At 35.0% G+C, this 15,484-nt stretch overlaps 1 protein-coding gene across 10 annotated transcripts in view; it reads right to left on the bottom strand.

Moving 5' to 3' along the window:
* LOC123309446 (protein retinal degeneration B) overlaps positions 1-15,484 on the bottom strand; it is a 57,848-nt gene that overhangs the window by 5,517 nt on the left and 36,847 nt on the right. For 5 of the 10 annotated variants that reach the window (XM_044892592.1, XM_044892577.1, XM_044892625.1 and 2 more), the window contains 5 exons: positions 15,093-15,347; positions 14,529-14,689; positions 9,399-9,579; positions 7,635-7,906; positions 2,533-2,932 (listed from right to left, as the gene is read on the bottom strand). In XM_044892592.1, coding sequence (XP_044748527.1) covers positions 2,776-2,932; positions 7,635-7,906; positions 9,399-9,579; positions 14,529-14,689; positions 15,093-15,347 — 1,026 coding nt within the window. In that variant the 3' untranslated portion in view covers positions 2,533-2,775. Of the gene's footprint in view, positions 1-2,532; positions 2,933-7,405; positions 7,507-7,634; positions 7,907-9,398; positions 9,580-14,528; positions 14,690-15,092; positions 15,348-15,484 lie in introns of those variants that run through there. The other 5 variants (XM_044892641.1, XM_044892634.1, XM_044892610.1 and 2 more) reach the window with 4 other exon arrangements.

The raw sequence follows: 15,484 nt of genomic DNA, 5'->3' as shown, positions 1-15,484 counted from the left end.
GAAAAAACAAAAATCTGTTCAAAAAAGTCAGTAAGTGATAAATAGAACAATTAAATATTGAAATCGAAAAACGGAGTGTGAAAAAAATTAATTAGAAAGGTAGAATGTCATAAAAAACTTACACCTTATTCACGAAAAATTTCTGGAAGTCATGCGGAAGATCTAAAAATGATTCTTTGTGAAACTATTTCATTCAAGGGGACAATTTTTCGTGAATTAGTTTAGAAGATCTCGTGTAAGATTTTATGACATTCTACCTTTTCAATTAATTGATTTTACTCTGCCTTTTTCGATTTAAATATTTTTTGTTTTATATCACTTACTGACTTTTATTGAACGAATGTTCGTAGTATTTTTCAATCATCGTTACTTTTTCACTCTTTTGATTTACATTGGCTGCATCGTTTTGTTATGTTATTTTATTCTTTTGTCTTTTATTATAGGATATCTTACTATTTATCCATGATTTATCTCGTTTTTCGAGCTTCATTTGTGTGATTTTCCTCGAAACATGTTGAGAATTGGTTAAAAACACCTAAATTATTTATCTGAAAAGTGTTTCATCCATGCACCTTTACTTTATTGACTGCATAGATATCAGGACATTCAATTCCAATCTAAAAAATATTCAAGGTTAGTGAAAATAGCTTTGAACATTAATATATGGAATCTCCCAATAGAATGTTCCGCATTTGAGGAAAAATTTCGCCATGTTGAAAATTATTCAACACATTTTTCTTGCATTTCTAACCATCAGGACCAACTTGCAGTGGAATATTAAATCTTAAACATTGTGTTATCACTTTTGCTTGGTTGTTTAGAATAGAGTCCTAAAGTGTGATGGATTTATATTTCATTTTTTTAATTCTCGCAATTTGAGTCTATTCCTGGCTGATCCATTTTCGTATTTTATAAAATTCGTATTTTATAAAGTTCGTGGAGAAATCTGTACTCTAATGAATTTTTTTAAAGTATTATGAAGAATGAGGTTATTCAATGAAAATTTCCTCCGTCATCTAAAACTCCCCAGGCCTTTAATTTGGTCAATATTTGAGATGATTCGGCGCGTATTGTAGGTTTCAGCACAGTTTTTCGACACAATTATTTCGATTTTTTTCAGGATGGCGTTGAAAAATGAGCGTCAATTGAAAATAAGTTTCCCGGGAGTTTTTTTTGGGACACCTTGTTCTAAAGCAAATTTTATCCTTCAGTAGGGAATTTCAATAGCTTTGATCTGACATATCACAAAATAGAATTGCTGTCTTGGTTCGGATGTGATACTGGTTTCCACGACCACAAAACGAACCTTGATCGAGATTTTAGGACAGAAGATTTAAGTTTCTTTGCAGAAATGATTGTTTTAGGAGAAAGCATTTTTTTTCGCAAGATTCTTTGGTCATATGAATGTTGTTTTTCTAATAATGGGCGAGTTAATCGTCATAATATGCATAACTGGAGCAGAGACCCAAAATTGGATGCAGCCGCTGTTCCACTAGCAATGCGACAAATAATGTGGTTTCAGCAAGACGGTGCACCTGCCCAGAGAGTAGCAATGTAACTACCTATTTAAATAATGATTTCCTAAATGCGTAGATAGGAAAATTCGGCTTGTAGCCTGGCCGCTGAGGACACCAGACCTTAAGCTATCAGATTACTTTTTGTGGGGATATTCAAAAGTCTTTGTGTAGAAGACACAACCTGTCGACGTAGATGTAGATCTCAAAAAGCCAGTAAGGGCTGGATGTGAGACGTATCGCCGTAACGTTCTGACAATCGTAGAGGCTTGTGTATTGCGGATAATAGGGGAATTTTGACCAGGACCTTTGAACGTAGCTTAGTTGTGATAATTATTCATAAAATTTTATTTATTTTTACTTCCCAATGAACTGTTCACTTTTTCATATTTCGATAGTTTTTTCCACATATTCAATAATGTTTGATATAATTCATGCCGCCTTTTTCCATGAAGACTAATACTATTGTGTATACATGATGAACGTTAATGAAATTTCTCGCTAGGGGATTATTATTGTTTCGACTGGGCGTTTCCGAAAAAAAATGCCCAGAAAACCTGATATCAAGGTTGTTTACCTTTTCATATTCAAGTTGTATGTATTTACTCAATATGTCTTATTAATACATCAAAGGCTACCTGCATCGAATTAATTATGTCTGATGTGAATTACGCCGCCTATTTATCTAGTCCATTCAGAACCGGTATAATTACAAACCAAGACACTAATGCCATTGTGGGATATATGTCAAATGAAAGCTAATAAAATTCCCTAATGAAGGATGAAATTTGTTTCAGAACGGGTTGTCCCAAGAAAAACCGCACGGAAAACCAATTTTCAATTGACGGTTATTTTGCAAAGCCGTCTTGAAAAATTCGAATTGAATTGTTTCAAAAGACTTTAGGAGGATCTACAATTTGAGGCCCCGCTCGCTGAATTATCTCCAAAATTTACCAAGTTATAGGCCTGGAGTGTTTTAGGTGGCGGACCCTGTATATAGAACAGAAAAACGAGGATACTGCGAAAAAAAATTTTTCTATGGAAACTTACATTAGCGCATTGCACTGAATACTGCAAGCCCAATGAATGAATGATCTTTCGAATCCTCAAAACAGTAAATGTAATGTTATGAATTCAGCTCCTCACTAGGCTATTAACAATATTAAAATATTTTCTCGTTTTGAAAACAGAAGATTGATGGATATTTGTTCTCGGTATTTATACAAAAATAGAATCATTCGGGATATATCGTCTAATCTAATCAATAATCGACAGGAGACAACTGTCCTGGTGTGTGGTTTCCAATTGTTGAAAGTGTAGGTTTTGGCAATTGATAGCGGCGGGTACTCATTGATCTCTCCAGCGGAGATTGTTCAGTCTGAATTGGATAAGAGGTGGACCTTTTTGCGGAGCGGCTACTAAAAGTCAGAAAGATATTAGTTGATGAACTGATCCATAACAAGCATTCAATCTAGCAAATAGACATTTTTCGTTCAACATGAAATTGCATATATGAAGCAGTATGAGAAATTATTCAAGCAACTCTTGCAAAAAAAAACAAATCCCCAAGTAACTTTTCTCTCGAACCGACTTGTACTGCATTCATGGAAATCTACTGTATCTAATACCTATTGCCCACATAACTTCAATCAGGATTAATGGACATTCTCAACGAAATATGAACAGGGTGATTGCTTATATTTTACTCAATAGTTATCTCAGTTAATAATGGTTGTACGAAAAAGTTTAAATATGCAAATTTGTAGTATTTTTGATGGGCATTAAGAATTCAATACTAGGAAATGCATAAAAGCATCGTGAACCTAAAAATTTTATGTGAACTCTTATTTTTTGAATGGTACATCCCCTGTATTTTATTTTCCTAATCGGTAAAGCTCTTTCTTCTGATTTCAAATAAATACAGGGTGTCCCGGAAAATGTGGGAAATCTCTCGGATTCAGATAGAACATAAAAAATGAAGATGACAAGTTCCCAAAATTTTTTTTCCTAGCGGCCCTCCCTACGAAGGAAGATACGACCTCCTAAATGACGCCACTGGAAAGCCATTTTAGTGGAATAAGTTTCAAACTACTCGATATAATTTGATGAAAATTTGATATGATTAATAGTAGTAAGGACCTCTTATATCACCGCACTCAAATTTCAATCAGTTTGTTCAGTTTACTAGGGGCGGACTGGGTTGTACATTTTAATGCTTACATTTTTAACACCCTGTAGGATAAGGTGCTAAAAATAACAAATTTGGATACCTTGAACATTAAGCTAAGGAAAATGTACTCTTGTTCAGTGTCGATAAAATGAACCGTTTTCGAAAAAAAAAAATAATGAAAGAAGTAAGTAATTTTTTAATTTCTATTAAAAATAACATGAAGTCTAGTTTTTGGTCTGCAAAAAAGTGAGATACGAAAGTTATTGAAGGAACAAAAGTTTTATTTTGTGTTATTATACAGTAACAAAAAACAATTTTTGAAAATGAATTTCCAGTGGCGTATCTTCGTAGGGAGGGCCGCTAGGAAAAAAAATTATGGGAACTTGTCATCTTATTTTTTTATGTTCTATCTGAATCCAAGAGATTTCCCGCATTTTCCGGGACACCCTGTATACTTTGTGAGGTTATTTCTGGCAGCTTTCTGAAAATATACATATTTTCGTCTACATCTAAGGCAGCTGTGGAACGCCACACGACAACGATGCGATTCCTTTATAATATCATACGAACCGTGGAAAATACAACAACTGATATTTATTCCATTTATTTATTAACTAAAAGTTAAAGTATTGTTCTAAATGTCCCCCTCTTACTTCCACACACAATCGGTATCTTTTCATTGAGTTTTTGAGGGTTTTCCTTTTCATTTCTGGATTATTATTGAGGTTATCAATTTCTTCCTCTATTTTGGTTGTAATGTGTTCAATATTTTACGGACGGACCATATACACTTTAGATTTCAAATATCCCCATGAAAAAGAGTCCAACGGGTTTAAGTCGGGACTGTTAGGAGACCGTAGAATGGTCCCGTTCCAGCCAATCCACATATCGTATCTTTTTATTCTGGATTGGCGTTCTACAGCTGCCTTAGATTTAGACGAAAAAACCTACATTTTTGAAAAACTGCCGAAAATAACCTCGATAAAGTATGTATATTTGAAACCAGAAGAAAGAGCTTAACCGATTAGGAAAATAAAATACAGGGTGTACCATTTAAAAAATAAGAGTTCACATATAATTTTTAGGTTAAATGACGCCACTGGAAATTCATTTTACTGGAATAAATTTTAAACTACTTAATATAATTTAATGAAAATTTGATATGATAAACAGTAGTAAAGACCTCTTAAAATACTGTCCTTAAATTCAAATTAGCTTGTGTAGTTTACATTTGAATGCTTACATTTTTGACACCCTGTATAATAAGTAGACTAAGGAGTTAAAAAACAATGTGGATACCTTGAACATTAAGCTGAAGAAAAGGTACTCTTGGTCATTGTCGATAAAATGAACCGTTTTCGAAAAACAAAATAATAAAAGAAGTAATTTTCCATTTCTATCAAATAGAACCATGAATTCTATTTTTTTTTTGACAGCAACAAAGTGTGATATGAAAGTCATTCAAGGACCAAAAAAGCTTTAGTTTATGTTATTTAATCCGACAAAATTACAAATATTCTTAAAAATGCAGTATTGACCCAGACTATTCCAACCTAGTCCATCCCTTGTAAACTAAACAAGCTAATTTAAATTTAAGGGCAGTATTTTAAGTCTTTACTACGGTTTATCATATCAATCTGTGCAATAAGCAATAAGCAAAAATAAGCTTTATTTTTGATAATGAACAAAAATAGAAATAAATAATCAGGCTATCATAAAAATAATAATTATAACTTAATAAGCATGATAAATAATGCTCTTTCGAATTCTTCATTGATTCCGTTATTATTGGCATTATTGAATCTATGAAGATCTTTTGGTCTGGTCTTATTACTCCTTGTTATTGAAACATTGATCACATTCATGCACAAAAAAATTATTTATCAGTATTTTATACCCCTTTATCAAGTAGAGTAGTTACAAATTATCGGAATGCCTCACAAATTTACCAATAAAGAATATTGAGATGGGTGGGTTGGAAGGGTGTGGGTCACCAATATTGAATTTTTAAGGGATCAATATTGCAATTGACGTTCATGTGTAATGAGTTAGAAGATAAGTTCTCCAAAAAAATACCATTTCCAGTTGAAATTATTGGATTAAATGAGTCGGTTGCCGGTCGAGAGAAAACATACATTGCAATGTGGGGGAATTTTGTAATCAGTTCTTTTTGCATGAGTGTATAGATACATGAAAAGCACAAAGATATACCGAATAGTTTCAATATCAATATTAACTATCTTTCTGAAGTATAAAACGGAACAAACATACAATTGTATGATATCGTCTAATTTGAATTTCGACAACGATTTTCATTTGAAAAAAATATTGCATGACAATGAAAAAAAGAGATTATTACCTACTAAACTCAGAAAATAGTATTTACTAGAGAGCAATTCAGTTCAATCTTCTACAGTGGGTACTACAAGCACAAGGTGGGTGTCTCATAAAATGTTTATTTGTTACTATCTACTACGCGAATGTAAAATACTTCAATCGGTTTCCTGGCGTTTATGAATTAATGGAAAGTGTCACGGGATAGTCCTAGAATATCATGTAGATTTATTCGTCGATTATAGCAAGCAAAAGAAGAGTTTGGGAACGCTAGAAACCTCACGATCAACGTCACCGCCAAATTCAGTCATCATCCCCTGCATTGTGACCACAATAATAAGTGTAATCAATTATCAAATATCAAATGGAACTGAATTCGTGTGACACCCTGTATACAGCTTGAACGAAAATAATAAGATCGTTTTAGGATTTTGGGTCAAGCAGTTCAACAGAAACTATGAGATAAGTGAAGTATCTTCAACGTTATGGCTTGGACCAATGTGTGTCATTGTAGAGAGTTGATACGCTTTGCTGGAAAGCTTCGAAGCAACTTGCATGCTGAATGGTTCTGAATCAATTGTTGGAATTAAATGAGTATGCTTTGATATTATGTTTCCACCTATGTCACATTTCAACTCTAAGAATGCCTAACTTTGGAGAGCTGGAAAGCTTCGAAGCAATGCATGGAAACGGTATTCCAGAAATATTTCAATGTATTGTGCCAGTGCTCGTGAAAGTACTCAAAGCACGTAAAGCAATCTCCCAAGCACTTTTTAGAAGTAGTGCTTAGAGCTGCGCATTTTACGAAAAGGTAATCAAAAAGATATGTGAATACATATTCTGAAACCTTATTTCCGTTGAGAATTCTCTATGAAAGTTACCAAGTGAAAAATAGAGGAACTTGTAAGACATAACCTATGAAAAGAGCTTCACTATCCGAATACAGCTATTATTTTTGAGGATATATTGCATTTTCAATGAGTTCTCGCGGATTTTCGGGAAAATTTATTGTTTCGATAGTTATAAAGGAGTTGGTTAGAACTTCCTGTATGTAAAACTCCTATAAAATCGAAGAAATTCCTAGGATACGTATCCTGCTCTTCACGATGAAATCGCGATCGTAAAAGTCGAACAAAATTTGAAAGGAGATTACCATTTTTTATTATGATAGTCATTATGAATTTCAGCAAATAGATACACATCCAATCTATTGAAGACTTCGATTAAGTGTAACAAGTACAAAATACACTTCCACATACCAACAAAAAAACATAATTATATTTATAATTTCAAATGCTGAACCGATAGGGTGTGGAAAGGGTAGGGTACATATGTTGTGTGCAAACTAAGGAATGATTAAGTGTGCATTTTTACTGCTAATAGTTACCCCTTTCTAAAAAAAATCATGTGCTTTATACATGAGATAAGTAAACCTTTCTTTTCAGAAAACCACTGTTGAGGACTGGAGATGATACTGCGGTGTCATGGCTGAAACAATGATACAACCACATGCATATTAAACTACTCGCTACCCCCTTATTTATCCAACCCACAAATTGATCTATTCCGATTTTTTCTAGGGTGGTATAAAAAAATTAAATTGTTTGCTTTCTCACCTCTTTCGACGATAGAAACTTTGTCCAGGCAAATTGAAATATCCACGTGGAATTACCATTCTGGCATTTCCTTGAGCAGGCCTAGAACCACCATGAGCCATAAGGCTATTCAAATGGACTGCATAACCTTCAGATAAAATAACTGCTTGAACGTGTTGCTTCTTGGATGCTTTTCCAACTATGAATATCTGCTTCGGTTTTAGACCGATAGAGTTGTAAACATTTATATCCTTGGCGCTACCATATGCCGCATGTATTAGGACTCCGTGATTCTGAATTGGAAACAAAAGTATTTTTTTATTATTCCAAATCATTCTACAATTTACAGGTCAAAAATGTCACAAGAATCTGGCTCACCCCAAAGAAATCAGTCAGTCAGTTCTTTCCTCAGTAAATCAACCCAAATACGATCTATTCTCAGTGAACAATTGGCTAAATTATTATTTTGATCCAACAAAATACACCTGAACTCATTAATTTTTCGTTTATAATGATCCGGCTCCGTCATTAAAATTTTAGTGTTATTCCAATCCATCATGTTGTGGTCTCCTGTATTAGAACACACATGATCAGCAATCTGAGATCTATTAATTCCTCTAGTTTTAATATAATTTTTATGTTCGCGTTTTCTTATTTCTAGAGGTCTAGACGTTTCACCTGTGTAATTTTACCACAAATACTGCGAATGTTGTAAATACAATTCGTTTATTTTTGTTTTTCATTCAATAGATCATGTGTGTTTTAATATAGGAGACGACATGGATTGGAATAACACTAAAATTTTGATGATAGAAGCGGATTATTAAAAATGAAAAATTAAAGAGAACACGGGGTGTATTTTGTTATAACTTAGTGAAAGTTTTAACGGCATGCAGACAGGAATTGACATTAAACCATCATCGCAATTATAATTTAGCCAATAATTGTTCATTACGAATAAATCGTATTTGGATTGATTTACTTTACATTATGAATCAATATATGCGTGTATTGACAAAATAATGCCAATTGGGAAACTACAATTCAGAAGATTTTTCAAGAATTCGTCTGATGAAGGAGTCCGATATAGATTCCGAAACGTTACGAAGTTACCATTTTAAAGTTCCATTTTCCGTTCATTGTCAGGCAACAATTTGTTCTATCTGATTTGCTTCTGACAAATCAGTGCAAGAATTCACTCAGATGCAAATCGATTATTTCAATTTTTTAATTGATTTTGTTTCAGAGACTGGGAGTGAAAACCCCAGGAGTACATACATATTATTTCCCATCGACTGAGGTTACAAAAGGTTTAACTGGTTTAACCAGAAATGGCTGTAATTTATTTCAATTTTCTCATATGATGTGATGTATATTTTTGCATATTCGAATTATAAGTTGAGTTTTAAGAGAAATGTAGTCGAAAGAAAAAAAAATAATTTTTTTTTTGACTTAGGGTCGATTGGAAATCTTTCTATATATTAATTCTCACAGTTAGTTAAAATCATTAAAACTCATTTCCATTCCAAGTTGACCATTAAGGCAGAAGTTGAACGTAGTTTCCTTCAGACACTTGAGAGGGGTGAGCCTACTGCTATAACTCTAATTACATCAAGGTTATGGAATTTTGCACGCATGCTCTCCGAACGCACTTGATCATATCAGTTCATCAAGTTGATAAACATTCCATATCTTCTTAATACATAAACGCAACTACATTCTACAATATGGCTTTATTTATAATCACTTCAATAATCTTATGAAATCAAATCCTTTCACACTTACTTGTATCAAGTTATTGAGGTAAGCAGCTTTATGGCCCAATGGATCGGTTGATATACCATCTGCAAAAGAAACCAAACCATGTGGAAAATTATGCTGCGATAACCATGAAACCACTTTGCGATGTTGCATATCTGGTCTTCCAGTGATGTATATAATGAGAAAGCCCAATTCCTGCCAATGTCTGTAAAAAAATTGTATATAAATGATATATGAAATTTAGTTTTGGTCTCACTGCATGTCAACGGACGTACTCATTTTCAGATACAAGCTTGAAGTTTCCTGCATTCTTGCAAAATATAGACTCGCCAATCGATACATTGCATATATTGGGTTGGGGAATAAGTTCGTAGCGCTTTTATCAAAGACTATAATTTGAACAGAAACCACAAATCAATCAATTACGTATTACCCGTTGATGCTTACAACATCCTCCCACCATGCTACCAACATTTCGATGACGTTACGCCACAAATTCCCTGGTCTGGCATGAAAGAAATTGTTGAGACAGTTTTTGAGGTCGTCTTTATTGTCGAAGATAACGCTTCTCATATGGTTGGACAGGGAACGAAAAAGATGGTAATCCTTCCGTGCAAGGTCCGGAGAATATGTTGGACGTTGGACGATCTCCTAGAGTGCCGCTCTTACGACTTTGGACCTAGGCATTATCGTGAAGAAAATATGGTTTGGCCCTCATCGATGGGATCTTTTCAGTCGAATAGCCTTTTCAACGCAATATAGCTGGGTTATATACGAGGATATATTGATATCTAGTTAACCTAGACCAGTTCCATGCATACAAAAAATATTGCGTTACCATAGCAACGAACAATAACTCATTAAAAGTGTCAGTGTGAGGCTCGGTGTGAGGTTTGCGGTCAAAAAAGTAAACCAGAGTTACGCACTAAATTAAAAGAAAGAAGATGTTCACCGAAATTGTGAAAATCGAAAGATTGGAGTATGAAGCCATCATCAAGTAGGTACTACCTAACTGTATTTAAAAGGGTTAAAAGGTAAGCAGATTTACGAAGATATGCTTAGTACCCTTGGTGATCAATGTCATTCGTATGCGACCGTGAAAAATTGGATTGCAACCTTCAAAAGAAGTAAATTTTCCATTGAAGATGATGACCGATCGGGAAGGCCAGTTTCTGTGTCAGTCCCCGAAACTATCTATGCAGTTCATGACATGATTTTTATCAGACCGTCGAATTGGGCTAAAACGGATATCTGAAGCACTGAATTTATTTATTTATTTATTTATTCACGGGATAAACCCAATTACAAAATAAGAACAAAAATATAAGTCAACAAAAATATCGTACATACCTAATTCAAATCAAACAATAATTAACATTCCTCACTATGGCGGAGTATGATGAGTTTACAAAGTCGATGCCAAGTCGTCCGGCAACATTCACCCGTTCTGAAATCCTGGGAATGGGAGATGCCCGTGTGTAATTTAGCCTGTAATTAGGAACACTGAGGAAGGCAGACCCCCTAGTATTTCTGGGTGGAACGTGAAAAGCAAAGAGAGAGAGAAGCTCAGTCGCCGACAGTTTCCCCATTAAAAGCCTAGTGAAGAGCAATACGTCGCTCCTAATCCTACGCGTCTTCAAAGTTGGTAAGTGAAGTACAGATCTCATGTGAGTTGCCGAAAAATTTAATCGAGAAATGCCCATTCTATACGAAATATTGAGAAGAAATTTATTCTGAACACTCTCGATCCTGTCACTGTCCTTTGAAGTATAAGGACACCACACAGAAGATGCGAACTCAAGATGAGGTCTTAACAAAGTTACATACAGATGTTTTATAGTATTGATATCACTGAATTCATGGCAATGTCTCAAAACAAAACCAAGCGACCTTAATCCCTTAGCAACAATATCCTCTATATGCAGACTGAGACTCATTTTGAAGTCATACGAAACACCTAAATCCCTCACCACATCAACCTCAACCAATTTCTCTCCTCCTAAAGAATAACGAGAATGGAAATAGCATCCCTTTTAAATATTGACATGTGTTTACATTTGTCAACGTTAATAAACACAGCATTTAACCTGCACCACTGTTCGAGTCTCTCCAGATCGGATTGGAGATTGAGCATATCTAATAAAGTGTTTACTACCAAAAATATCTTCAAGTCATCTGCGAAGAGGAGGAACCTCGCGAATCTGAAACATGTCTTAATGTCATCAATGTACATTAAAAACAGGAAAGGCCCAAGATGACTGCCCTGTGGAACACCCGACCGGATCACATATGACAAGGAGAAAGAAGCCCTAACCTTAACCCTTTTGCGAACGACTATCTAAGTATGACATGAACCAACTGAGCAATCTGCCCGAGATACCAAATGCCAATAGCTTCTCCCTCAAGATACTATGATTCACCTTATCAAATGCCTTGGAGAAATCCGTATATATGACGTCAACCTGCTCTCCCCCCTCCAAAGAATCCATAACATACTGAACAAACACAAGGAGATTCGATTCAACGCTCTTACCACAAACAAAACCATGCTGCTGTTCTGATAGCTTAGAAGATATGTCTATGCGCAATCGCTCCAACACTAAGGATTCAAAAACTTTCGGTATAGCACTAATGATGCATATAGGTCTATAGTTTTTAATGTCAGATCTGTCACCAGATTTGTACAAAGGTTTAACTGTACTGCACTTCCAATGTTCAGGAAAAATACCTCTACTTAAAGACTTATTGAATATTATCTGAAGTGGAAGAGCAAGAGGAACAGTTCTTCAGAAAAAAATGGTGGAATCTCGTCAGGTCCAGGACCTTTGTTGGTATCTAGCGAATGCATTCGGTCCAAAACCTCCTCAACTGAAAAAGATAAAATATAATCTCCAAGTTGACCGCTTGACGGCGGCACTGTAGACCCACATGTAGAATCAAAAGTTGGTAAATATACTGATTTAAAATGTTCGGCAAAAAGTTCAGCAATATGTGAATCTACACTAGCAATACCTTCATCTAGGTGCATATTAAGCGGCAAGTCGTTGTTTCCTCTCTTAGAGTTCGTGAAATTCCAAAATGATTTGACATTCTTTCTCAACGAATTTTCAACATCAGAAATATATTCTGAATAACATGTGGTCGCCAAAGAAGCACACTCCGACCTTATCTTGCTGAATGCTAGATAATCTTCCCAACGTTTGAATTTTTTGTATACTCAATGGATTTCTTTTTTCCGGAAAATAAGTTTCTTCAACTCTACAGAGAACCACGGAGGAAAGGTTGACCTCCTTATTCTGATCCTGGGCACGAACCTATCAATGGCCGCCATGAGCACTTCATAGAAAGCATTTACGAGGTCATCCACATGACCAGACTCGGACAGAATCCCAGCCCAGTTCACATCCAATAAATATCTGTTGATTTCTGCATAATTGGCCTTCTTGAAATTAAAATAAGTACTACCGACATCAGGAGACCGGACAGGATCCAACGGAATGTGTGCACAAAGTGCAGGGTGGTAAAGGTCCAATCGAGAGATAACATCCACATCCACAGCAGGCTCAATAAAGAGATCAGCATCACCTGACAGAACGAGATCCAACATAGCATCATGCACATTCTTAACTGAATTTACCTGGTGTAAGTCGCCAAAAGCAAGAGCATCAACCAGAACACGAGCACAAGGATCAGAAACGCTACCCAAACAGGCATTATGCCAACTAACATTTCCCAAATTATAATCTCCAGCTATGAAAACTTGCTGATGTTCGAATTCACTTACAATATATTCTATATTAGCACAATGATTCTCATACATCTGAAACCTATTCAAAGAACAAGAGCTTGGTGGTATATAAACTGTTCCAAACACTATACTTGGTTTGCCCCTGACTAAAACGTACAAGTCTTCAACATTATTATTAACTATAGGCAGTAAAGAAGAATGTAAACTTTTTTTGACCGCAATCAAAACACCACCTCCAGTTTCCTTCAAGCTCGTCAGACAAGATCTATCCTTTCTGAAAACATTATAATCGTGCAATTGTAATTCAGCATCGGCAATTGAGGAGTCAAGCCACGTCTCGGTGAATATTTCATACGAACGCGTTCATCATATAGTTCACCTCAATTTGGACAAAAATTGCTGCAAAATGGATCCCCAAATGTTTGAATGTTGACCAAAGCGTGCAAGGGTAGAAGCATCGCGTTCGATCTGTTCTCTATTTAACTTCTTAAACAGAATTGTTACTATGGATAAGACTTGGGTACATTTCTACGATCCAGAAACAAAGCAACAATCGATGGAATTGCGACACTCTGGTTCTCCAAGACCTAAGAAGTTTCGTGTCCAAAAATCTGCTGGAAAAGTTCTTGCTTCAGTTTTTTGGGATTGCCATGGAGTAATCACGATTGATTTTTTTGGATAAGGTTAGAACAATAACCGGAGATTACTATTCGACATTACTGACTACTCCACGGGAAAAAATTAAAGAGGAAAGACGCGCAATGCTATCCAAAGGTGTTCTGTTTTTGCAGGACAACGCCTCTGAACACGAATCTCATGTTGCATGCAAAAAATTCTTGAATTAGGGTTTGAATTACTAGAACACCCCCTTATTCACCAGATTTGGCTCCATCCGACTATCATTTCTTTCCTCAACTGAAAAAAAGTTTAAAAGGTCGTAAATTTTCTTCCAAGGAGGAGGTAATAAAAGCTGTGGAGGTCTGGTTTGCCGAGCAAGAAGAAACATTTTTTTAAAGGTCTAGAGATGTTGCAGTTTCGCTGTAATAAATGTATCAAATTAAGAAGAGAATATGTTGAGTAATAAAATACTTTGACATTGAAATTTTGTTTGGTTCTATAGTAGCAATGTACTCTATCAACTCTCTACTAAAATTTTTCAATGTTTTGCTAAATTTTGTATCGAGAGTTCTCGAACCATGAAATCTCGCCAAGTAGGAGGGCGGTTCGCATTTGAGTTCACTAATACAAAAAAGACTTTCACAATCATTAATATTTGAATCATTACTTCATAATCAATTCATTAATTGATGGTTCATAAAACTAACTCCTCTAACTCAAAATAAGACCTGAAATAAGTAAATACTGAAGCAGAAAACGTTCCTCTAAAAATCATCTTTTTAACTTACCTTACAACATCAACAGCACCCGCCCGAACTTTAGGATCTCTGCCTGTCACTGACATACTAGCAGTAAAAGATCCGTCTATACTGAACACTATACACTCAGTTTTCGGTGGAACAACAGCTAAGAAGAAATCTACTGATGTATGATCTCCTCTTACAACCATCTGAAAAATTAGATCATTATCTTTAATCCTTACTATTATAAATTTGAAAGTCCGTAGTTAGTATGTATGTTTATGTTTACATAGCTTCAGAACCAAATCTCCGATTTCGACGGAAATTTCACTTTAGTGTAGAGAATTTATTCAGGCAGGTTATCGTGTAAAAATCATTTCTAAATAATAATTTTTTTATGTTATTCATTTTTGTTGTTGAATATTAATTATTACAACTTTTCAATTTGATTTTTTATCTCATTTTTTGCAGTGAATTTTGTGCTCATTATCTTTTTCGAATTATTTCAATTATATCTTTACTAGGGTATTATAATGGAATATTTCAAGCTAGTATATTATAATTGAAACAAAAATAATGAAATTATAATCTCAAATTTACTTATATCATTACCTTGACAGGATACAACCCATATCCTAAACTTTTTTCCTCTGGAATTGTGTATGTTATTCTTCCAGCTTTATCGGTAACTTCCGTAGAAAGATGGGTCCACTCACCAACTTGGACGTCTCGCATAACATGAATATCAACCTTTTCCCCAGTGAGTGTTATCATGTCTAAGGGGCCGTACATAAATCTAGCTATTAGCTGTTGGGGAGCTCCATCCTTAACAATCACATCATTTGCTCTGTGATTAGCGGCAACATTCTAATAAATGGAATAAATCAAGAAGGTGAATGAGTATGACGCTTAAGGCTTAATAAGGCGTCATATCGAGTAGGACTTTGTGAAAAACTTTGAACGATAAGAAGACTGAGGTGAAAATTTTTGAGTTATTATCAGGA

This window comes from Coccinella septempunctata, chromosome 1, assembly GCF_907165205.1.
Source record: "Coccinella septempunctata chromosome 1, icCocSept1.1, whole genome shotgun sequence".
In the NCBI taxonomy this organism is placed as follows: Eukaryota; Metazoa; Arthropoda; class Insecta; order Coleoptera; family Coccinellidae; genus Coccinella; species Coccinella septempunctata.
This window is presented reverse-complemented; position numbering and strand designations above follow the sequence as displayed.